The 26,150-nt window shown below is 44.6% G+C and overlaps 1 protein-coding gene across 1 annotated transcript in view; it reads left to right on the top strand.

Annotated features, from left to right (window-relative positions):
- Positions 1–12,301: 12,301 nt before the first annotated feature.
- Positions 12,302–26,150, top strand: part of LOC107298650 (dymeclin) — a gene marked incomplete at its 5' end in the record, with an annotated part of 114,696 nt that continues 100,847 nt past the window's right edge. Inside the window, 5 exons of the mRNA XM_015828032.1 lie at positions 12,302–12,484; positions 13,931–14,109; positions 16,421–16,546; positions 20,569–20,682; positions 22,092–22,186. Of these exons, the coding sequence (XP_015683518.1) occupies positions 12,302–12,484; positions 13,931–14,109; positions 16,421–16,546; positions 20,569–20,682; positions 22,092–22,186 (697 nt within the window). The remainder of the gene's footprint in view (positions 12,485–13,930; positions 14,110–16,420; positions 16,547–20,568; positions 20,683–22,091; positions 22,187–26,150) is intronic.

Genomic DNA, 26,150 nt, shown 5'->3' on the forward strand with positions numbered 1-26,150 from the left:
CCGCTTCGCAAATATGTTCAGTCAGTCAGGAAACAAGCATGCCAAAGCCGGGAAGCTGGAGCCTTGGTCTAGCCTGGCTGGTGCCACTGATGCGCAGGGGTCGGTCACAAGACCTCCCCCTCCTAACTCACCCTGTCAGCTCTCGGCTCTCCGGCCTCGGGAAGCGGCCTGCCTGCCGGAGGAGGCACGATCCAGACCACTTGGCAGGCAGGCCGGCTTCTGCCCCTCCTCTCCCCACCACGTTAACTGAAGCTGACAGTGGTTATGTGCACATAATAAGGAATAAACGTGGAGAGTGGAACGAACGACAGGCAGCATCCTCTCCTGCAGAATAGGGAGAAAAGATGGCGGAGAAGCAAACCCTTGGCTCTTAGGAAGAAGCCTTGAGAGAGAGTGTTCCTTTAGTTAGGGAAATGGAAATGACCTTCCTGCAGTCTAAAAAGGGCTTGGAATAGAGCTGGGAGGGACCTTGGAGGTCTTCTAGTCCAGCCCCCTGCTCGAGCAGGAGAACGTACAGAATTTCAGACAAGTGACCGTGACGATTTCTGGTGGCAAGCTGTTCCGCTGGTTAATTGTCCTCACTGTTAGGAAGTTCCTCCTTAATTCCAGGTTGCTTCTCTCTTTGGTCAGTTTCCAACCGTTGTTTTCTTGTCCTGCCCTCTGGTGCTTTGGAGAAAAGTTTGACCCCCTCTTCTTCTTTGTGGCAGCCCCCCAGATACTGGAAGACTGCTATCAGTATCAATAAGGGCAGGCTTATTGCAATGAAAATCAATCTATCTCTCTCTCTCTCTCTCTCTCTCTCTCTCTCTCTCTCTCTCTCTCTCTGTGTGTGTGTGTGTGTGTGTGTGTTCTACAATCTATAGGCCAGAGGTAGGCAACCTTGGCTCTTTTATGACTGGCGGACTTCAATTCCCAGAATTCCTAAGCCAGCATGGAGGAACTATGGCCCCCTCATGGCTTGTGGACTTCAACTCCCAGAATTCCTGAGCCAGCCTGGCTCAGCATGGAAACCTCTCCCTTTCCCCTCAGCATGGCTGGCTCAGGAATTCTGGGAGTTGAAGTCCACGAGTCATAAAAGGGCCAAGGTGGCCTAGCCCTGCTTATAAGTAGTCCTTGACTTACAAGCACAGTTGAGCCAAAAATTACTGTTGCTAACTGAGACAGATGTTAAGCAAGTTTCGCCCCGTTTTTATGACCTTTCCTGCCCCCGGTTATTAAGTGAATCGCTGCAGTTGTTAAGTTAGCAATACGGTTGTTGCTGTTTTTTTAATAAGAAAGTTTTATTAGTTGATAATATACAATACAATGGAAAAACAAAAGCAAATAGTGGAAAAGATGGGGAAGCGAAAGGGGAGTAGAGAAATGAGGTAAGGGAGAGAAAAAAGAAAAAAAAAGGCATTGACTTCCGACTTCCTTTGGTGCAATAGAGTATTGACGTCAAACCCCGACTTTTTACTTTTACAAAATAATATAAACTAGCCCAGGGGTCGACAACCTGGGCTCTTTTATGACTGGTGGACTTCAACTCCCAGAATTCCTCAGCCAGCCTGGCTCAGCTTGGAAACCTCTCCCTTTCCCCTCAGCATGGCTGGCTCAGGAATTCTGGGAGTTGAAGTCCATGAGTCATAAAAGAGCCCAGGTTGCCTACCCCTGCACTAAACCAATGGTTGTAAGTTGTGGGCTACCCATGCTTCTATGCCGTTGCAACTTCAAACGGTCCCTAGACGAACGGTTGTAAGTTGAGGATTTCCTGTAAAAAGGTGAGATTGGTGCCAGTTTAAAATTAGGCTGTGTATCGTCTGATGTAAGTGATCAGAGCTGAAGGACGTGTCTCTCCTCCGGCTGCAGTCTAGGCCCTGGTGGAAGGGGGCAATCAGCCGCAACCACCCCATGGCCCCTGCCACGGTGGCCCCACCCTGGGTCTTAATCCTCAGCGGGCCCTGTGCTGGCCAATGTGCAGCGTGGCAGAAGTAGACTTTAGAATAACAGAGTTGGAAGGGACCTTGGAGGTCATCTAGTCCAACCCCCTGCTCAGGCAGGAAACCCTACACCATTTCAGACAAATGGCTGTCCAGTCTCTTCTTAAAAACTTCCAGTGTTGGAGCATTCACCGCTTCTGGAGGCAGGTGGTTCCACTGGTTAATTGTCTTCTAACTGTCAGGAAGTTTCTCCTCAGTTCTAGGTTGCTTCTCTCCTTGATTAGTTTCCACCCGTTGCTTCTTGTCCTGCCTTCAGGCGCCTTGGAGAATAGCTTGACTCCCTCTTCTTTGGGGCAGCCCCTGAGATATTGGAACTCTGCTATCATGTCCCCCCTCGTCCTTCTCTTCGTTAAATTAGACATACCCAATTCCAGCAACCGTTCTTCGTATGTTTTATCCTCCAATCCCCTGATCATCTTTGTTGCTCTTCTCTGCACTCTTTCTAGACATCTCAACACCTTTTTTTACATCGTGGTGAGCAAAACTGGATGCAGCATTCCAACCCACGTGCCAAAGTGTGGGCCTCTGCCCTCCCATTGGATGTGCCCCTGAAGCTGGTGTGTGTGTGTGTGTGTGTGTGTGTGTGTGTGTGTGAAGGGGGTGAAGTGCGCAGGGCCATGTGACTGTGGCTAATTGTCCTAGACCCAGGGGCTGGTGTGATGCTGTAAGAGAGATAAGAATAGATCTGGGGAATTCTTTTTCCTGGAGGAAAAATTAATCTACCCTTCTTGGGAACATTACATTCCTCAGATCTGCTGAGAGACTCAGACTCAGCTGAAGTGACTAAGAGAAAGAGCAGAATTCTTTTTTTATCTCCCTGGTGGAAGTCATGGGGCTTATCTTGGGCTTGAGCTCAGAAATGCAGTTATGAAGAGGTCTCTCAACTGAGAACACCTACCCAACCTTGACAAATATAAATCACCGGGACCTGACAGATTACATCCCAGCGTTCTGAAGGAGCTGGCAGATGTTATCTCAGAACCATTGTATCATCGTTTTCATAAATCCTGGAGCACCGGGGAAGGATTGGAAAAGCAAACCTGGCTGGGGAATTCTGGGAATTGAAGTCCAACCATCTTCAAGTGACCAAGGTTGAAAAACACTGGCCTAGTTCAATCTGCTCCTTGTGTCTCTTCCTTGACTTAGTAGCTTAGGTAGACATTGATTATCTGGTGAAGGAGCCCTTAGACATGGCTGATTCTCTGGCAGAATTTCTTCCTCAGCCTTGCCTGGCTCCTCATTCCAGTTCCTTAAGTAAACACATGTCAGAGTCCAATGCAACTGGATAATTTGCAATACCCATTTTCTTTCTTTCCACACGGGTATAACTACTGCATCCCGTTGCGTCCTAATGCTTCTGCTGCTGAAGGAAAACACACGGTTTTCCAGGCATAAAGGTAAGAGCAGGCAAGAGAGAGGAAACCGTATAGATTAATACTGCATTAAGATTTAATACTGAATAACAGAGTAGGGAAGGATTATTAAGAGATTATTATCAACTGTATTAAGCGACCAAGGTAAAAGGAACAGAAAAGTCCAAAGAACTAAGCCTAATTTTACCTGCATGGTGGATGCTGTTTTGGACAATTGGTTATGTAAGACCACACCTTGAATACTGCAGCCAGTTTTGGTCACCATATCACAAAAAAGATGTTGAGACCTTGGAAAAAATTCAGAGAAGAGCAACTCAGGGCCTGGAGACCAAAACATACGAAGAACGGGTGCAGGACTTGGGTTTGGCTAGTCTAAAGAAAAGAAGAAACAGGGGAGACATGATAGCAGTCTTCCAGTATCTGAGGGGCTGCCACAAAGAAGGGGGGGGGGTCAAATTATTCTCCAAAGCACCAGAAGGAAGGACGAGAAACAATGGTTGGAAACTGACCAAAGAGAGAAGCAACCTGGAATGAAACTTCCTGACAGTGAGGACAATTAACCAGTGGAACAGCTTGCCACCAGACATCGTGGGCGCTCCATCGCTGGACGTTTTTAAAAAGAGACCGGACAATCACCTGTCTTGAGATGGTATAGGTCCTATTGCTTGAGCAGGGGGCTAGACTACAAGACCTCCAAGGTCCCTTCCAGCTCTATTCTATTCTTCTTCTACTCCCAAAAATAACACCTCGATGGTGTATTTAGCATTCCTTACCATTCTCAGCTCACTTGAGATTTCTTGACAATATCCATACAGGTAGTCCTCAACTTACATTTGGAACCAAAATCTCTGTTGCTAAGCAAGGCAGTTGCAAAGTGAATTTTGTCTGATTTTGTGACCTTTTTGCCACAGTTGTTAAGTAAATCATTACTGTTGTTAAATGAATCCAACTTCCCCGGCTGGGAAGATCGCAAATGGCAATCACAGAAGCCCAGAATGCTGCAGCCATCATAAATATATCCTGGTTGCCAAGCACCCATATTTTGATCTCATGATTATGGGGATGCTGGTGTGGTTTTAAGTACGAGGGCCTGTTATATGTCGCTTTTTTCGGTGCTTCAGTCACTAAACAATTGATTGTACTTCTGGAATATTTTATTGCATTTTGCTCTTCTCTTTTAGCTTTTGGGAGAATTATTTGCACAGTTTCTTTCCATCTCTGTATATTTTCTATTTACTGCCGTGCTTTGCAGTTGTGCTTTTAGTGTTTCAGGTAGCCTTTGTGAAACTCAGAGACATCCTGATAAATAATGATGATTCTGGAGGTGTTGCTTTTCTTTGCAGCATGCCAGACTATTTTTTAAAAGTAAAAAAATGGACACGGAACACCCTCTACTCAGATACGCTTCAGAAATTATGCAAGCGCAGCATCTTTCTAATGTTTAGTAAAACGGTCCAACTTTTTCCAGCCGCCACATGAACTTGGGAAAAAGGTGCCATTGTCATAAAGGTTCCATTTGTTTTAATGAATTGATTCCACCTGAAAAATGAGAGGGGTAGCTGGTGGGTACCAGGGCCCCTGTGCAGCAGGAATGTTGCTTAATCCTGCTTTAGCTGGCATGTCAGCACAAAGCATAGTTTTCACCAAATTTGATTTCTAATGTTTGACACAATTTCCTGACAGTTAGGACAATCAATCAGTGGAACGACTTGCTTCCAGAAGGTGTGGGTACTCCAAACATTGAAGGTTTTTAAGAAGAGACTGGACAGTCATTTGTCTGAAATGGTATAGACCAGGGGTAGGCAACCTTGGCTCTTTTATGACGCGTGGACTTCAACTCCCAGAATTCCTGAGCCAGCCACGCTGAGGGGAAAGGGAGAGGTGTCCAAGCTGAGCCAGGCTGGCTCAGGAATTCTGGGAGTTGAAGTCCACCAGTCATAAGAGAGCCAAGGTTGCCTACCCCTGGTCTAGGGTATCATGCTTGAGCAGGGGGTTGGACTAGAAGACCTCCAAGGTCCCTTCCAAACTCTTAGCCTGTTACACGATTCTTTTAAGAATAAGCCAGATTTCAAATTCATAGGTCACGTTCTTCAAAAATGTGGACAGTCCCAGGATCATTTAAGGCAAGGGTTCTCAACCTTGGCAACTTTAAGACTTGTGGACTTCAACTCCCTGGCTGAGAGGATTCTGGGAGTTGAAGTCCACAAGTCTTAAAGTTGCAAAGGTTGACAACTCTTGATTTAAGGCAAAGGTTCCCAATGTATGGTCTGCAGCCCGGTACCGGGCCGTGGCCTGTTAGCCACCGAGCCACAGGAATAGCTGGCGAGGCCACCCCACTCAGGGTAGCGCTGCTGCGCGGGGGCTAGTAGCCCCGTTTGCACATGCGCGGGGGTGCTAGTAGCCTGTTTGCGCGGGCACTGGCAGCCCGTTTGCACATGTCCGTGGGCACCAGTGCACCACCGTGGGTGCGCACAGCCTGCTTGTGCATGTGCGAAAGCACTAGCACCGCCATGCACGCGGCCGTTTGCGCACGCACATTTCCCTGCTCCTCCCTTTTCTTCCGGGCTGTCAAGCTGGAAATTTTGGGGAACTCTGATTTGAGGTCAGCCAGAGGCTCGTGGTTAATATAGGAACAGCAATGTCACAGGTAGTTTTACGGCAGCAAAAGAAGCTTGCAGAGATGGCTTGCAAAGTACCACTTTCTCAAACATTAAAAAAAAAACACAGAATTGCTCTTTTCCTTTTCTTCTCCGCCAGCAGAGAATCGCTGGACTTACCCAAGGCCACCTCCGTCTCCGCTTTGACACCGTCAAAGTAAAAAACGCTGTTGCTATTTAAAGCTTGTGTAAATACATTTAAATCTTGCCCTCTTTGCTCGAAAAAGGCTCCTGTGCTAATATCTCTAAAGCAGAGCCAATCTACCCGCCTTCGAGTATTATTTAAAACTTAATTTCCCTTGTCTTAATTTCGCCAGACTCCGTGTCGCCTAGAAACAATCCTTGCACAATTAGTTTTCTGTTGTCCCTTTTCTGTATTGCCAACTGGTCAAATTATTTTCGCCAAATGCAACTGGTTTGAGCTTGCAGGCTTAACACCGTACAATGCAGCCCCTGTAAAAACCCGGGAAAAGCTGTGGCAAAATCCGGGACCCTCTTTCGCAAAACCGGGCAGCATCGCTGGTGCCCTTTGCAGCCTCGTTAGCTAAATTCTTCAGATTCTGTAATAGAGGAACAACAATTTTATACTGTTCACACGCCTGTTCACCGCCCTGAGTCCCGTAAGGGAGATAGGGCGGTATATAAATTCAATAAATAATAATAATACCTCTTGAGTATTTACGAGGAAGAACTCGCCTGCCATCCCTACCTTGGGGTGACGACGCCGGGATGAGGAGAGTTAAAAATGGCCTTCCCTTCTGGGCCGCTATTTGTTTCCGTGGCCAGAGAGTCCACGTGCCTCAAGCAGTTGGATGAGTCGGCTTAAACGATGGCGCAGCCGGTGCTCACAAATGCCTTTTCAACCTCTCTGATCTTGGCAGACGTGCTTGCCACCAGAAGGAGCGAAGCCCAGAGGGCACCTGCAAGAATTAACACGGCCAGGAAACGTGGCGCCTGTTAATTCTTCTTTTTTTCCCCTCCCCCTGACATCTTCGTTTCTCACTCCTTTCTCCTCCTTGATTTAGCACAGAGGTAGTCAACCTTGGCTCTTTTAGGACTCGTGGACTTCAACTCCCAGAATTCCTGAGCCAGCTAAGCTGGCTCAGGAATTCTGGGAATTGAAGCCCACGAGTCCTAAAAGAGCCAAGGTTGACTACCCCAGCTTTAGCAGCTTGTTCACTTCTTTATGTATTTAAACGGATATCTACAGATGCAGACAGTCCTTCACTTATGACCACAAAAGTGCCCAAACTATCCGTTGCTAAGTGAGACCGTTGTTAAGTGAGTTTTGCCCCATTTTACAACCTTTCTTGCCACAGTGGTTAAGTGAATCGGTGCAGGTGTTAAGTTAGTAACACGGTTGTTAAGTGAATCCAACTTCCCCCATTGACTTTGCTTGTCGGAAGGTTGCAAAAGGGGATCACGTGACCCCTCTGGGACGCTGCGACCGTCATAAATGCGAGCCAGTTGCCAAGTGTCCGAATTTTGATCATGTGACCCTGGGGATGACCATGGGGACTGCAGTCGCCAGTGTGAAAAACGGTCATACGTCACATTTTTCACTGCCGTTGTAACTTCAAATGGGCACTAAATGAAACATTATAAGTGGAGAACTACCTGTGGTCCTCAACTTATAACTGTAACTGAGGCTGGAATTACAGTTGCTAGGCATACTGTTAAGTGGATCAACCCCCTGACCGTGTCCCATTTTATGACCTTGTTTGTGGCGATCGTTAAGTGAATTCATTGTCCGCACTGGGCTTTTTTTTTTCCGCCAAAAATGGAAAGTAAGCACAGGTTTCTGCCCAAAAAATTGTAAATCATTGATCATGTGACTGTGGGACACTGCAAATGGCGATAAATGTAGGCCGGGGGCTGAGGGCCCAAAATGCGATCCTGAGACCGGAGGTGGGGGGGGAGCGGTGGCCATCGGAACGAATCCTGAGGGGGTCTGTTGTAACTTTGAACAGTCAATAAGCTGTCAGTCATACGTTAAGGACAGGGGACTTCAAACTTGGCCCTTTGATGACTTGTGGACTTCAACTCCCAGAATTCCTCAGTCGGCCATTTTGATGAAACTGCGGGCTTGGATCCAGACCAGCGGTCTTCAACCTTGGTCCTTTTATGACTGGTGGACTTCAACTCCCAGAATTCCTCAGCCAGGCATGCTGACTGAGGAGTTCTGGGAGTCCACAAGTCATAAAAGGGCCAAGTTTGAAGACCCCTGGGTTGGCTTCATCTAGGCCAGGGCTCTTCAAACCTGGCCCTTTTATGACTTGTGAACTTCAACTCCCAGAATTCCCCAGTCAGGCACGCTGGCTGAGGAATTCTGGGAGTTGAAGTCCACCAGTCATAAAAGGGCCAAGTTTGAAGTCCCCTGGGTTGGTTTCATCTAGGCCAGAGGGTCTTCAAACTCGGCCCTTTTATGACTAGTGGACTTCAACTCCCAGAATTCCTCAGCCAGGCACGCTGGCTGAGGAATTCTGGGAGTTGAAGTCCACCAGTCATAAAAGGGCCGAGTCTGAAGACCCCTGGTCAAGGACTACCTGTGTGTGTGTGTTTTTGTACAGCGCCACTAATGGGCCTGGTGCTGGGTACAGATTGCAGGCAGATCTTTCCCTCAAGAAACTTGACCTGTGTAAAGTTTAACAACTGAGAAACGAGGTACGAAGCCGGAAAAAGAAGGAAGAGAAAGATGAAGGACAAAATGGCTCCACCGGAAGGCCTCTTCAAATCTAGAAGGCCCACAACAATGACAGAAGCGTTTTAAAATCCTTAGTGACCTTGCCTTTAAAAACCAAGCCAAGCATCTCCCCTTCCCCTCAAAAACTCCCCCCTCCCCAAATCTGCCTCCAGTTCCCTTTTCACAGGAGACAAATGATTCTGCCAAGTGGAAGGGAGGGAATTTTAGCACATTTTTTAATCTCTTCCAGCATCCCGGTTCCCACAGTGGCCAGCCAGATGCTTCCATTTTTGAACGCCGTGGTTTGGCAAATGGGTCAGCTTTTGACACACAACCACGGGCCAGCTTTGTGCGCCGTGCAATTAAGGGCTTCACGGTGATGCACTCTCCGAGGAAGGCGCGCCGTTTATCGTGTCTAATTCTAGCCGTCTGTAAAAGATGTTCTCGGCCGTGAACATTTGGCATATATTAAATAAAAAAATCTGATCTCTGGGTTGGAGAGGATTATCGATAACTTCCGGAAATAAAAGTGGTCAGAATTGACCTTTGCGTTGAGAGGAGGAACGTAAAATAACGTTCAAAATGAAAAGAAAAGCGGTGGGACTTATAATGGTTTATTTATCCTAGGTTGGTCTGATGTATTTGCTGAAAATTCAGTTTCAAAATTCTTTTTTATTCAGGAAAATAGGCTATATTGTTTTTGTTTTTTTTAAAAAAGCCATGCAGTTTCTAACTCCTGTATTTTTGCAGAATCTGTCAGATTCTGATAGGAACTTCTAGACTGGACTGAACTGAGACACTAGAGCAGGATTAGGCAACCTTGGCTCTTTTATGACTGGTGGACTTCAATTCCCAGAATTCCTGAGCCAGCATAGCTGGCTCAGGAATTCTGGGAGTTGAAGTCCACGAGTCATAAAAGAGTCAAGGTTGCCTACCCCTGCACTAGACCAAGAATAACAATTTTTTAGCTCTCTTTAGGCAGGATTTACGTTTTGAAATGAGATTAAGAGATTACTGGCAACTTTCCTGCTGGCTGGGAAATTCTGAGAGTTGGAAGTCCACACCTCTTAACGTTTCCAACTTTGAAAAAAAACAAAACACTGATCTAAATGGACATGTATTTTGAATAGAAATCCATTTGAAAAAATCCACTGTCGCGCTTGCAAATTCAGCGCTCGCTTCTCTGTCGTCTGTATAGTTAACAAACTGCTCGAGGCTACTATGCCTGTGGCGTGCCATTCTAGAATGACATATTTATTCCGGGACGTTGGATTCAGTTTTTCATCTCTCCAGCAAGAGCTCCTTTTTTACCCATTTCCATGGCAATTTCCTCCTCCACCTGGTTTACGTGAAAAGTTATCACAACCACATTTCACTTGGTATGCACTTTTCCTGACGTGTACTTTTCGCAAATTTCTTGGAATACGACTTTAGAGAGCGGTACAAACTGCTATCCTAAAACATACGAAGAATGGCTGCAGGAATTGGGTGTGTCTAGTCTAATAAAAAGAAGGACCAGGGGTGACATGATAGCAGCCTTCCAGTATCTCAGGGGCTGCCCCAAAGAAGAGGGAGTCAAGCTGTTCTCCAAAGCGCCTGAAGGCAGGACAAGAAGCAACGGATGGAAACTCATCAAGGAGAGAAGCAACCTGGAACTAAGGAGAAAATTCCTGACAGTGAGAACAGTCAACCAATGGAGCAGCTTTGCCTTCAGAAGTTGTGGGTGCTCCATCACTGGAAGGTTTTAAGAAGAGACTTGACAGCCAGTTGTCAGAAATAGCATAGATCTCCTGCACGACCAGGGGGTTGGACTCAATGACCTTCAGGATCCCTTCCAACTCTGTTACTGTTACTGCTTTTCATAAAACATGGCTTGCTTTTCTGCACATAAGGAAAAAACATGTAATTGATAGGCTGACCAATATGTTTGATATACCATGAAGTTACTAAAAAGAAACCCCTGTGGAAGAACAGTGTGCGTTGACTTCTGATAGGATATGTATGATGCCCTGGCTCTACAATCTACACCAGGGGTAGTCAACCTTGGCTCTTTTATGACTCGTGGACTTCAACTCCCAGAATTCCTGAGCCAGCAAAGCTGGCTCAGGAATTCTGGGAGTTGAAGTCCACGAGTCATAAAAGAGCCAAGGTTGACTACCCCTGATCTACACTGTAATCATTCTGGGAGTTGAAGTTGTCTTATGTTCATTTCTGGCCTTATAACTGACAGACCTCTTTCTTCATTTCCAAATTTGCACTTTGGAATTGAGAGTCTTAATTTAAGGAGGCAGCGGTAAGCTTATAGCTGTGCCACGTAATGAAGAGTCTCATAATGCCACGGATTCGAGCAATATCCAGTATTTAATTTGGGGGCTGGTGTCTTCTGTTTGGTCAGTTTGGGAACTGAGTCTCTCTCCCCCACCCGCTAAAAAAAAATAAAAGCTTAAAAGTTACAGGTACGGTATTCTCACATAATACAATGACTTGCTTTTTGCTTGTGGATATAGATATATTTAATATGCAGTCCTGTATGCTCCTAATGTTTGGGTGAATTCCATGTTGGCTTGTGGTTATTACTGATCATACTAACCCATATCAGGGAGGATGTATGTCTGGTCTCAATTTGTATAGAACAGGTTTTCTTTGACTTTAGCTTCATTCTTGATGACCACTTGGACTCATCCACGTAATTTGGGCAATAATGCCAAAGAGGTTTGCTTCTGGCTTCTTTCAGGAAGTTTTGTTTTTTAAAATTTACCAGTTCTTTATTTTTACAAAATTACATTTTGTAGCAACTGTGAGAGGCACCTCGGAGTCCTAGTGGACATTCACTTAAACAGGAGCCAGCCGTGTGCTGCAGCTGCCAAAAAGGCCAACACAGTGCTGGGCTACATTAACAGAGGGAGAGAATTGAGATCACGTGAAGTGTTAATACCACTTTACAAGGCCTTGGTAAGGCCACACTTGGAATACAGAATCCAGTTTTGCTCACCACGATGTAAAAAAGATGTTGAGACTCTAGAAAGAGTACAGAGAAGAGCAACAAAGATGATTAGGGGACTGGAGGCTAAAACACATAAGGAACGGCTGCTGGAATTGGGGATGTCTAGTTTAACAAAGAGAAGGACGAGGGGGGACATGATAGCAGCCTTCCAGTATCTCAGGGGCTGCCCCAAAGAAGAGGGAGTCAAGCTATTCTCCAAGGCGCCCGAAGGCAGGACAAGAAACAACGGACGGAAACTAATTAAGGAGAGAAGCAACCTGGAACTAAGGAGAAACTTCCTGACAGTTAGAACAATTAACCAGTGGAACTACCTGCCTCCAGAAGCTGTGGATGCTCCAACACTGGAGGTTTTTAAGAAGAGACTGGACAGCCATTTGTCCGAAATGGTACAGGGTTTCCTGCCTGAGCAGGGGGTTGGACTAGATGGCTTCCAAGGTCCCTTCCAACTTTATTATTATTATTATTATTATTATTATTATTATTATTATTATTATTATTATTATTATTATTATTATTATTATTATTAAAGCTCAAATGTCATTCGGTTATTAAACTAAATTGATTTGAGGAGTGTAAAACAGATATTTCTCTTTCTCTTCCTTTAGCTGGCTTGTGGACAGTCTTTACACTCGGAGGTGTAGGAAGCAAGCGAGCCTCTCAACAGGAAGAATCATCACCTCTCGCTAATCAAAGTCTGTTGTTGCTGCTCATCTTAGTAAACCTGACCGATGCTGCAGATACACCCAACCCTTATAAACAATCGGTTGTGTCCTTCAGGAACACACAAGGTATGTATCCTTTTAAAAGTGCCAATTTCCTGGAACTTTTTTGGGGAAATACACCAGTATCCCGACTTTCATCAGTTGAACTAAAATTAATGATGATTTGGCTAAAGAAAAGCATCACAAAAAGTAAAAGTATATAGGGCTGTTTTGACTCCTTCGCCGAACCACACTTTTAGGTTGGTTGTATGTAAAAAATTGTGGTCTGTCTCCTCTGGAGGAGTTGCACTGCCTCTTATACATGGGCAAGATCTCACTTAATAACTGTCTCGCTTAGCAACAGAAATGTTGAGCTCAATTTTGGTCATAAGTTGATTACTACCCGTATTCTCCTTTATTGGTACACACAGCGTACTTTAAGATTACTTTTTCAAGAAAAGAAGGTTACTATTTTTTAAATTCAGTTTCATTGTGGGGATAATTGTAGCAGAAGACACATATTAGGAATTTATACAGAGAAGTGTGTTTACACGTAAAATTTAAAGATAATGCACTTTGCATGCTACAAACATTTTAGAGTCAATTCACTATCTATGTGAAAATGACTTTTCTTGGGGAAATGGTCAAAACCCATTTAAGTTTCATAGTCTTCAAACTTAAACCTTGCTTGTAAGATAAACGACGAGTGAACGGACTCTAGGAAGAATTGGTGGTTTGGAGAAGACTTCTTTCTCTGTTCATTTTCTCTATAAATTCCTTTCCCCTTTTAATTTTTTTTTTCTCTATCTGAATATCAAAATAGGAATTCAGCTCTGGTGCTAGGAAATGGCTGAACAGGAGGCAATTTTCAGGGGAGATTTGTTTGTTGTAAGGAACTCTCCCCCCCCCAATCTTTATTTCTCCTCTCATTGCCCTCTCTATCTGTAATTTCGCAAATAAGGGAGTTTTGAAGAATATATCCTTGTGGAGAGATAACATGCAGTTCGTCCTTGGCCTGAGTCAGACCACTGCCTTCTTCTCTAGGTTGAGCCAGCTGCCTTCTTCTCTAGGTTGAGCCAGCGGTTCCAGCTAACCAGCATTATCAGTTCTACTGCTTGATAGCCTGATTAGCCTTTAATCAGACATAACAGAAACAGGGCAGTCCTGCTTCTTGTAAAACTTCACTGGGAGATCGACAGTTCTTGATCGTTTGGAAGGTTATAGGATGATTCAATGAAAACAGATTAGATTCTTGTGTTTTAAATCAGTCTTCCATCTGATTTGTAGTCATATCAGTCCCTCCAAGGAATGCAGAGCCAATAAATAAGAAATAAACTGATGATGATGGACAGAGTCTCTGAAAAGGGCAAGGCCAAAGCCTGTTGGCCTGCAGACTGAAGGCTACTGAGTCACACACCACAAGGCTAACTTCATTTTTATTGGGACCAGAGGGGAAGAAACCTCGAAAAAAAGAGTCAAAGGGATTGCATTTCACTGTACACGATGTTTGATGTTGGGTTTGTTTTCTTCCAGATAGCACGGCTTTGTCTTCGCCAAATCCTCACGCTTTCCAGATCAATTTTAATAGTTTGTACACCACGTTGTGTGAGCAGCAAAACTCTGACAACGCCACCCTGCTCTTGTACAGCCTTTTGCACCAGAACAGCAATGTTCGAACATATATGTTGGCCCGGACAGATATGGAAAACCTGGTAAATATTTTGTCCTGCGCACAACTCATCAAGTCCAAAAATGTAACAGGAAGTCTTCCGTGTGAAACGCCGGCTTTTGAATTGCTGAGAGAACGGGACGCTAGACAGATGCTGCTGCCCTGAACTTGTGAATGAAGTGATTATAGGCAGCAGCTGATGGGTTTTAGAGTAGGTGGGGATTTGTGGGTGCTGGGTGTGTTCAGTTATGACAGGGGTGGGGGGGAATCAAGATTCTGGTCCCTTCTCAGCCATTGAATCTCATTTGGGATCTTTAGGCCCCCCACCTCACAGGTTAGGATTAAGTTATATGGTTAAAGGAATGAAGATTGCAGTGGAAGCCACCTGGAGCTCTTGAAAGAAATAGGGCAGGGGTCTTCAAACTTGGCCCTTTGATGACTGGTGGACTTCAACTCCCAGAATGCCTCAGCCAGGCACGCGTGCCTGGCTGAGGAATTCTGGGAGTTGAAGTCCACCAGTCATCAAAGGGCCAAGTTTGAAGGCCCCTGGTCTGGATCCAAGCCTGCAGTTTCATCAAAATGGCCGACTGAGGAATTCTGGGAGTTGAAGTCCACCAGTCATCAAAGGGCCACGTTTGAAGGCCCCTGGTCTGGATCCAAGCCTGCAGTTTCATCAAAATGGCCGACTGAGGAATTCTGGGAGTTGGTCCACAAGTCAGAAAAGGGCCAAGTTTGAAGACCCCTGGTCTGGATCCAAGCCCGCAGTGTCATCAAAATGGCCGACTGAGGAATTCTGGGAGTTGAAGTCCACCAGTCAGAAAAGGGCCAAGTTTGAAGACCCCTGAAATAGGGAATACAAATCTAGCTAATAACTCTCATGACTTACTCTTTCTATACCTGTAACCAGCATCGATTCTCACCAGGCTCATGGTTGACTCGTCCTTCCGAAGTCGGTAAAATGAGGACCCAGATGGTTGGGGGCCACATAGGCTGACTCTGTAAACCGCTTAGAGAGGGCTGTAAAGCACTGCAAAGCGGCATATAAATCTCAGTGCTGTTGCTATTGCCATAAGCTATTGTTCACCCAAGCCTGGTTCACGTAGCCCTTGACTTACAACTGTAATTGAGCCTGGAATTACATTCATAAGATAGGGGGGGGGATCATTAAGCAGGTCACCACACAAGCGTGACCTTGTGATCCTTTTTGTGGTCATCAAGCAAATGGCAGGGATGTTAAACAAATTCTCTGTCCGCAATTAATGTTTTTTGTCAGAAGTAAACACCGGTTTCCAGAAAAAAATACCTCATAAATTGTGGTTGTGTGGCTGGAACGCTGCAAACAGCCACAAATGCAGGCTGGTTGCTGAACACCCAGGATGTGATTGTGCGACCGTGGGGAGGGGGGAGGCAAATGTCAATCTTTGAAATTGGGTTATAAGTCTCATTTTTGGGATCTGGCCTAATTTCAAAAGGGCGCTAAGCAACCAATCATAAGCCAAGGACGGCCTTTATTTGCTAAATGACTTTAAACGGAAAAATCAAACTTAGACAGTTTTGTCTAGTGGTTAAGGCAGGGGTCCTCAACCTTGGCCACTTTAAGACTTGTGGACTTCAACTCCCAGAATTCCTCAGCCAGCTTTGGATTCAAATCCATCCCCACCCACCTTTATTTTTTTTTTAAAAAAATCCCCCTTTCTATGAAGCATCCTTGACAAAACTTTGGGCTATTTCTTGGCTTCTGAATCCTATTTTATATTTGGCCAGTTTGGCTTTTTCTGACTTACTTTTTAAAAAAAAATAATTGCAAATGTTTGTTTAGCGACTAAAATTGGGACCGGCAACTCAACCGTTAAGCCAATTGGGTGGTTGGGTTTATTTTTTATTGATTGATGTGTATCCTGCCTTTGTTATTTTTGTAAACAACCCCAATATACATAATTCCCCTTCCTCCTCCTGTTTTCCCCACAACAGCCTTGTGAGGTGGGTTGAGCTGAGAGGAAGGGACTGTCCCAAAGGCACGCAGCTGGTTTTTGTGCCTAAGGCAAGACTAGAACTCAGAGCCTCTTGGTTTCTAGCCTGGTGCCTTAACCCAGGGGTCCTCAAGCTTGGCCACTTTAAGACTTGTGGACTTCAACTCCCAGAATTCCTCAGCCAGCCCTCAGGGCTGGCTGAGGAATTCTGGGAGTTGAAGTCCACAAGTCTTAAAGTGGCCAAGCTTGAGGACCCCTGCCTTAACCACTAGACAAAACTGTCTAGGTTTTTGGCTAAAATCAGGAGAATATTAAAGCCTGGATTTTTGGTTACAAGCATCCTAATATTAATTTGCCCTTATCTCTATTTTTTTCCTTCCTGAGGTTTTGCCAATTCTTGAGATTCTTTATCATGTTGAAGAAAGGAATTCACATCACGTTTATATGGCACTGATAATTTTGTTAATCCTTACCGAAGATGACGGCTTCAATCAATCCATTCACGAAATTGTAAGTTAGGTATATTCAGATGGCACAGATGATTAATTGAACACAAAATAATGAGCAAAGGTTTATCTTAATGAAGATGAATGTAAATTTTTATGCATGAGTTGGATGTCTATTTTCTCAGTACAGCTTTTTTTTTTTTAATGAATTCTCATTTACTTTTCTTCTTGTAGCTTTTATTCCAAATACTTTTCGGAAGTACTCGTTGCTTTTAAGATAGATAGATAGATGACAGATAGATAGATAGATAGATAGATAGATAGATAGATAGATAGATAGATAGATAGATAGATAGATAGATAGATAGATAGATAGATAGATAGATAGATAGATAGATATGGATGGGCAGGCGGACGGACGGACAGACAGACAGACAGACAGATATAGATATATAGATATAGATAGATAGATAGATAGATAGATAGATAGATAGATAGATAGATAGATAGATAGATAGATAGACATATATTATAGATAGATAGATAGATAGATATAAAGATAGATATAGATCAGTGGTGGCGAACCTATGGCACGGGTGCCAGAGGCGGCACTCAGAGCCCTCTCTGTGGGCACGCGCGCCGTTGCCCCAGTCCTAGGTCTTCAGCTGGGTTTTATAAAACCTTTTCGCTTTAGGCCTCCGCCGCCATGTGCAAAAAAAAAAAGGTTCAATCAGTCAATTTCAACTTCTCGCGGGGGGGAAAAAGATCTTGCAAAGTTGGAATTGATTGATTGAACTTTTTAGTCCCACCCAGTCTGCCGTTACCACTGCAGCCACGCCCAGCCAATTGGCCACGCCCACTCAATGGGCCACACCCACCCGGCACTCGACGATGCATAAGTGGGTTTTGGGTTGCAGTTTGGGCACTCGGTCTCTCAAAGGTTCGCCATCACTGATATAGATAGATATATTATAGATATATTATAGATAGATAGATATACAGATATAGATATAGATAGATATATAGATATATTATAGATAGATAGATAGATAGATAGATAGATAGATAGATAGATAGATAGATAGATAGATAGATAGATAGATAGATAGATAGATAGATAGATATATTATAGATATAGGTATATAGATATAGATAGATATACAGATATAGATATAGAAAGAAAAAGAAAGAAAGAAAGAAAGAAAGAAAGAAAAAGAAAGAAAGAAAGAAAGAAAGAAAGAAAGAAAGAAAGAAAGAAAGAAAGAAAGAAAGAAAGAGAAAGAAAGAAAGAAAGAAAGAAAGAAAAAGAAATACAGTGGTGGAATTCAGCCGGTTTGCACCAGTTCGGCAGAACCGGTAGCCAATTTTTTGTTGCCCAGGCCCAGAATGGACTTCCAGAAGTGGCATCCACACAGAGAACCGGCTGTTCACCTATTTGAATCCCACCACTAGATAGATAGATAGATGGATAGAGGGATAGGGATAGGGATGTATATATTAATATATACATATTGAAAGCAAAGAATTTTTGCAAGCTTTTTGCCCTACTCTTCATGGGGACTGCAGTTGCAAATGCAACGATACAAAGTGGATTGTTCACTGTAAAATCAGTCATGACCAGCTTACGTTTTTTTGATTCCAAAGGCCACTTTGCCTGGCTTACTGAATGCAAGACTGGCATGTTATATTTGGATTGTTGAAAACCTCGTTGAGGTGGAATTAGTGAGCAATAACCCTCTCTCTAGGCATCATATTGTATTTTATTTTGAAATAAAACCGAAAATGTAGAGAGCTAAGAATACCATCCAAATAATAAGATAAGAAGATTGCTAAGGAAAAAAAACCAGAAATTAATAGCACTTTAAATCCAGAGCAAATTTAAAAAAAAAATCTTGCTGATTATAAAATCTTTGGATTTATGGAACTAATGTCATAGTCTTTATATATTCCAGCCATGTATTGTGCTTTTATTGTATAATAATAATAATAATAATAATAATAATAATAATAATAATAATAATAATAATAAGAAGAAGAAGAAGAAGAAGAAGAAGAAGTAGTAGTAGTAATAGTAGTAGTAGTAGTAGTAGTAGTAGTAGTAGTAGTAGTAGTAGTAGTAGTTGGATGGGACCTGGGAGGTCATCTAGTCCAATCCCCTGCTCAGGCAGAAAACTCTATACCATTCCAGACAAATGGCTGTCCAATCTCTTCTCAAAAACTTCCAGTGTTGGAGCATTCACAACTTCTGGAGGCAGGTAGTTCCACTGGTTAATTGTTCTAACTGTCAGGAAGTTTCTCCTTAGTTCTAGGTTGCTAGCTTGTTTAACCAGACAACCTGCCACCTGTTGGGTCCTTGTTTCAGAACCATTTCCTTACTTAAGCAGAGAAACAGAACGACCACAGGCGGGGGCGGGAAGGCCGTGTGAGTGACCGTTGACTTCCTGGCGGCTTTTCCCGTAGATTTTCCTTGTAGGAAGCTGGCAGGGAGCGCTGGGTGCGAGGATCACATGGCCACAATGGTGGGGCAGCGCTGAAGGAGCCACTACTTTGCCACGTTTCCATCCGCTGGGAATCATGGCGCCTGGAGTTTGGATGCCGTCTGTAAATTGGCCAGTTCATTGGTTCCAAAACGATCGCCCGGCGATGCAGCCTTTCCCCAAGTTGAAGGCCACAAATAATGAGACAGACCTGAGAATTTATAGATTTATAGACAGATAGATTCTCCGCTGCCTTTTGCTCAGGTGCTTTTCCTAGTGGGAATGAACGGAAAACGATCGGAAGTATCAACATTGTGCCTGTTTTAAAGGAAGAATAAAAGATATGCAGATGAATAGGATTGTTTTGGGAGGAAACTCGTATCTGTCTCTAAGCGCCTTCTTTCCAATTCCTTTTTTGGAATGACCAGGAACGAGTGAGGCCTCCCCAGAAGCGGCTTTGTTTATTTTAAGCAGCTTTGGACGGAATCGGCTTTTGTCCTGTGGTCAAAAAGAGGGAAAATAAAAACAATCCCTTTGTCATGGTTCCGAAAGAAGAAGCTCTTCAAAGAACTCTGAGGCATTGTTTACCTTAAAGAATCTTTAATTGCAATAATTCTACAAGGCCTTGGGAAGGCCACACTTGGAATCCTGCATCCAGTTTTGGTCACCACGATGGAAAAAAAGATGCTGAGACTCTAGAAAGAGTGCAGAGAAGAGCAACAAAGAGGATCAGGGGACTGGAGGCTAAAACATACAAGGAACGGTTGCTGGAATTGGGGATGTCTAGTTTAACGAAGAGAAGGACGAGGGGGGACAGGATAGCAGCCTTCCAGTATCTCAGGGGCTGCCCCAAAGAAGAGGGAGTCAAGCCATTCTCCAAAGCCCCTGAAGGCAGGACAAGAAGCAACAGATGGAAACTCATCAAGGAGAGAAGCAACCTGGAACTAAGGAGAAACTTCCTGACAGTCAGAACAATTAACCAGTGGAACCACCTGCCTCCAGAAGCGGTGAATGCTCCAACACTGGAAGTTTTTAAGAGGAGGCTGGACAGTCATTTGTCCGAAATGGTATAGGGTTTCCTGCCTGAACAGGAGTTGGACTTGATGACCTCCAAGGTCCCTTCCAACATTATTATTATTATTATTATTATTATTATTATTATTATTATTATTATTATTATTATTATTATTATTATTATTATTATTATTATTATTACTAGCTGTACCCGGCCACGCGTTGCTGTGGCTCAGTCTGGTTAAATGGAAAAGAAGTGTGTTGCTTTTACGTCCAACAGATGGCGCTGTTTTTCAAATAAAGCATGTTTTTGCCTGTCACAGGTGTGACATCTATATAATAGTAGGTATATAAAAACACGCGCGTATTCGAATGGAACGCTGTGTCAAAATTTCAAAGCAATCGGTGAAGAACTTTCAGAGATTTAAAATTTTGAACAAACGAACATTTACATTTTTATTTATATAGATGATGATGATGATTATTATTATTATTATTATTTACTTTTCTACCTTAGGAAATAGAATCTGAATTGAGGGCATGGCGTTGACTTGTCAAGGTTAATAACACACCCTGTTCCTCTCTATCTTTGCAGATACTGAAAAATATCACTTGGTATTCAGAGCGTGTGCTGACCGAGATTTCGCTGGGGAGCCTTCTGATTCTCGTCGTAATAAGGACCATTCAGTACAACATGACAAGGACGAGGGTAGGTTTTGCAGCTTGGATTTATTTCAAGTAGAGCAGATGTTTCATTTTCTGCAGGGGCAACCAAAGTTTCTAACAAAAGCTAGTCCTGTATAAAGAGCCCGTCCTTGGCCCGTGGCATTTTCTCTTTTTGAAGAGCTGAGAAGGACGAGATCTGAAATGAGACCCCAGTGTTGTATTACTCTAGACTAGAGCAGGGGTGGGGAACGACGGCCCCTTTATGACCTGTGGACTTCAACTCCCAGAGTTCCTGAACATGGCTGGCTCAGGCATTCTGGGAGTTGAAGTCCACAGGTCATAAAGGGGCCATAGTTCCCCCATGCTGGCTCAGGAATTCTGGGAGTTGAAGTCCACAAGCCATGAGGGGGCCATAGTTCCTCCATGCTGGCTCAGGAATTCTGGGAGTTGAAGTCCACAAGCCATGAGGGGGCCATAGTTCCTCCATGCTGGCTCAGGAATTCTGGGAGTTGAAGTCCACCGTCATAAAGGGGGCCATAGTTCCCCCATGCTGGCTCAGGCATTCTGGGAGTTGAAGTCCACAGGTCATAAAGGGGGCCATAGTTCCCCACCCCTGCTCTAGAGAGATGAAATACATGCAAGGGAGGAAGAAAATATGGGACATGTCAGTTGTAACCCAAACACCAAAATTGATCAAGAAATAAAAAATGCTTCAACTCTAACAACTCACGTTTTTTTTCTCTCCCATCGAATACATGAACTTATCTTATGCAATTAGGCAACTAGTCTGCAAAATGCAGGGTGGGTGGTAACGGTGAGCTACGAGCGGTAAACCTGATGGTATTGGGGTGGGAACTTTGTGGAATAGCATTCCGCACGGAGTTTTACGTCTCAATAAGCGTGGCTCCTATAGTGCTAGTTTAAGCGACGCCTCTTTCATGTGGGATATTGTGTACCAGTTTGTAAGTAATATGGGAAATGTATTGTTACAAGCCTACATTTTTATGGGGGGGGGGGGAGGAATAAGCTGCATTTAGCCAAATAAAGTAAACATTAAAGCTTGAAATATAAGCCACTTTACCTTGAAATTTTGATCAGCATTAATGAACTCGGCAACTCCAGCATAAAAGATGTAAAGCTATTGAGCTAGGATGACTTAAGCCAGGGGTCTTCCAACTTGGCCACTTTAAGACTTGTGGACTTCAACTCCCAGAGGGCTGGCTGAGGAATTCTGGGAGTTGAAGTCCACAAGTCTTAAAGTGGCCAAGTTGGAAGACCCCTGGCTTCAGCTATCAAGGCTTGGCTTGTTTTTATTGCCCTTCTGTCTCCAGTAAACAAAAAAAAAGACTAGGGAATTATTTCCTTTTGACAGGCCCTGCAGTGTCCAGGAAGGATAATCTGATGTTTGTGTGTTTGTGTGTGTGTGTGTTTTTCCCGTCTCATCTCAAACAGGACAAGTACCTCCATACAAACTGCTTGGCAGCCCTCGCCAACATGTCCGCCCAGTTCCGCTCCCTTCACCAGTACGCCGCGCAGAGGATCATCAGGTAAATGCGAGTCTTGTACGGAATAATTCCACGACGTTTTGTTTCCAGTTCTGTTTTCTGTTTTCAGAGACGCGAACCTCCAGCCCCTAAATTTAAAATATTGACCCTAAACTTCTGTTCAGCTTCACCGAGTCTAGAGTAAATGTTTATGGATGGCAAACATTAATATTGCTTGCCCTGAGAAAAAGCAAGAAAAGGCCCTGCTTAATCAGTGTTGAATAAATGAATATATTATTGAGTTAAGGGCGATTGTGGCAGAGGCCTGTGAAACGAGGAGCAGTTATTTGTGATTGACGTGAACTTTTTATGGGGACCGATGACGCTGCTTGATGTCCCTTCTCAATATTTAAAAATTCAATTTGTGTTTGAGGAATTTTCTTCCTGTGATTTGCCGGCCAAGGAAATTTCTCCCTGTAAATCTGCTTCAGGAAGACAAGGCAGTGTCCACAATTATTCTGTGCAGTTCCTCACTAGACTTGCGTGGTGCAACTGTTGTGTGTCAATACGGGGGTGTGCGTGTGGCTCAGGATAGAGACTTTAATACAACTTGCCTGAACTGTTCATCTTCTTCACATGGAACTCCAAACATTCAGAGTCCCTTAGTCCACTGTTTATCACTGCTTCCTTGCTGTAGGAAATCTAACTTACACAATTAAAATGAAGCTAGATAATATATCTTATCCCAGTGATGGCGAACCTTTTAGAGACCGAGTGCCCCAAAACCCGCCTCCGCTCCGCTTGCTCTGCCCCAACCTGCCCCCTGCCCTGCCTGCCCGCAGGGCCATGCACCGCCTCCATGGCCCGCCACAGCATATTGCCCAGGCAGCCCTGCAGCGCCATGGCAGCCACGCCCTCCGCCCACACCCTGCAGCATCATCTGCACGCTATGGGGCGCAAGGGCGGAGTCTTGTCCCTGCTGCCCAGCTATGTCCTTGGCTGCACTGCTCTGTGCAGGCCGCGTCTGGGGGTGACTCTCCTCCAGGGGGGCTGCTGGTGAGGGGAGGTGGGGCTGGGGCGATGGCGTGCGTGCCCACAGAGAGGGCTCCGAGTGCCGCCTCTGGCATGCGCGCCATAGGTTCGCCACCACTGTCTTATCCTATCCACCATGCCCCCCCAGTGAAGTTTGACCCCACCCCTGTCCTTCCACAAGGGCTTGAAGACCCGGCTCTGCCCGTTGGCCCGGGGACTTTCCAGCGCAGGAAATCGGGAGTCCAGGCAGTTCAGATGAATATATAGGTTTATTATACGCGAAAGTTCTCTAAAAGAATCTGAGCTACTAACGGTCAAAGCGACTTGGCAATATATAGTGGTGGGATTCAGCCGGTTCGCACCAGTTCGGCAGAACCGATGCCTAAGCCACCCCTGCCGCCTCCCTCCGCCAACCCTCCGTTGCCGCTACCGTGCTTCCTTGCGCACACTTTCTTGTCGCCCTGCATCGGCCGTGTCTCCCTTCTCCGTTCTGGAAATGGCAGCCCCGTTTCCAGCAGAAGGGAGAAAAGGAAAGATGCGTTGCCTGGAAGGATGCTATTGGGTCCCTGTACGAGATGACCAGGCTGGACCGGAGGGAAGAGTCAAGTGCATCATCAGCTTTGAGTCCCTTCGTACCCACAAGTGATCAAAGTCCAGTCCACCCTGAATCCCAGTGACTCTTATGTTCTGCCAGTGGTGGGATTCAAATAATTTAACAACCGGTTCTCTCTGAAATCACAGAACCCTTTAAGACAGGTGTGTCAAACTCAATTTCATTGAGGGCCGCATCAGCATTGTGGTTGCCCTTGGGGGGACCGGGTGGGTGTGGCCAGGGTGGGTGTGGCCTACTGGGTGGGTATGGCCTATTGGATGGCCATGGCCAGCTCTACATCGTTCGCGTCAAGGGTGCCTGTGGGGGCCTGGGCAGGAGTGGGACAGAGCTGGGGGTCTCTGGCAGAAGGGCGGGGGGACCAAAGCAGAGCCCACCAAGCGAGGGCCATTTGCTGGCCACTTCCAGGCGATGGAGCATTTCTTCATTCCTGCTAACATCGGATGTTTCTGCATTGACAACAGATGGAGATGCAGCCATCTTTTACCTTTTGCTTTTAGAGTTAGATGATGCTGGGGGGGGGATGTGAACGAGAGTCCAGCTAGACATAACAACACTAAACCTAGCCTGAGAATCAAGGTTATTGTAACCAGGGCTGATAAAGAATTGGCGGGCTGGAGAACTGGGGAGGAAGCCGGGGCTTCAAGCTAATTGGGGAACATGATTTATGACTGTTAATTGGAGGAGGGAATTGTGCTTTGATACTATGTGCCCAGGGGAGGGGAATTCAGTTTTTGGCTTCGATTATGCAGTGCCGATATTATGCTACTCGAATAAAAGATTCTTTAAGGTAAACAATGCCTCGAAGTTCTTCCGAAGAGTTTCATCTGTCGGAACCATGACAGTGTCTAAAGAGTGGACACATAACTGGTGTGTGAGTGTGTGTGAATCATCATAACTGTGAATCCAGGTCATAACTATTCCCAGGGAGACCCATCATAACTTCATTCGGTCGCTAAGTGACCGTTTCCAAATCAAGGCTTTCCTGTATTTCAACTGTGCTTGGTTGAGCAGGCCATTGTGCTCGGCTACCCTCACTGCGTTCCAGCTAAAAAGGCAGAATTTACAAACCAACTAAAATCGTGGAAAATCACATTATACCACGATGCAGGAAATCGCCCAGTCACTGCTGCTGCCTTCCACCGGGCTCTTGCAAGTCTTATTTGCTTAAGTCTCTGGAAATCTCCCCAGGATGTTTGCTCCCATTTGGCTTACTCTGCGCTCTAAAATCTGCATTTGTTTCTCTTAGCATTGCCACTTCTGTAGCAAGTCTTTCTGGTGTTTATACAGTTTTGTAGAGTGCTGCATTAAAAGTTTTCTCAGAAAAACCACACGCCGGAGCCTAGCCTCTGAATAGAGCAGTGTTTCTCCATCTTAGCAACTTTTAAGACGGGTGCACTTCAACTCCCAGAATCCCCCAGCCAGCTCCCAGAATTCTGGGAGTTGAAATGCACCCGTCTTAAAGTTTGCCAAGGTTGAGAAATATCAGAATAGAGAGAGAAAAACAAGGGGGCACTTTTACCTTTATATTCCAGAATAGCTGATAAGACAGCATGGAACTTGGAACACCTGGGTTTTAAAAACAGCTTCCATGCATTAAACACATGCATTTAATTTCTTGACCACTATCTGTTTTTAATGGAAAGGGAGCCTTAGATTATCCTTGGCTATTAATGCCAACACAACTATAAAAACAAAAAAAAAACACGGTGAGATCTGTCTGAAACTGTGTCTTTGGGTAAAATGGTTTTGGTTGTACTGGACAAATCCTAGCAGAGAATATCTTAGTCCGATCTTTGGCCCTAAGGGGTATTAATTATGGTACAGAAGGAGAGGTAATCATGGTTACATTTTTCAACTGCAAGCAGTTTTGGGGACGACACTGATTATTTCTGCCCATGTTTGCTTTGAACCTGCATTTGGGACAGCGAGCACCTGAATGAATAATCTGTGCAGAGGGATAAAATGGAGAAAATGGGTCCCTACTGGGTTTCTTGGATCCTTTAGTAGCTTTCATCAACAGGAACTCCTAGTCAGCTTAAGATTGTTGTCAAATATCTTATTTCCTGGCTTTATTTCAAGATCCAAACTCTTAACAACATAGAAAGAGATTTTTCTGATTTATGGTAGAAGATTAGTAGCTCGTTCCTGCATTGGTAATCACCAACTCTCAAGCTTCCTCCTTCCGTTATATATTCAAGATGGACAGTATTTAATATTTATTTGTTATGTATATGGAGCGGTGTGGGTCTATGCATATGTTGCATAGAGTAGGTTTAGGTGTGTGTCATGTATGTGTTTCACTTTGAGAGCGGGCAACTACATTTCATTTTTGATATGTGCCATTGTGCCCACAGTAAAAAAATGACAATAAAGGTTATCTTA

This window comes from Protobothrops mucrosquamatus, unplaced genomic scaffold (genome assembly GCF_001527695.2).
Source record: "Protobothrops mucrosquamatus isolate PMUCROS unplaced genomic scaffold, P.Mucros_1.0 scaffold_219, whole genome shotgun sequence".
Lineage (NCBI taxonomy): Eukaryota > Metazoa > Chordata > Lepidosauria > Squamata > Viperidae > Protobothrops > Protobothrops mucrosquamatus.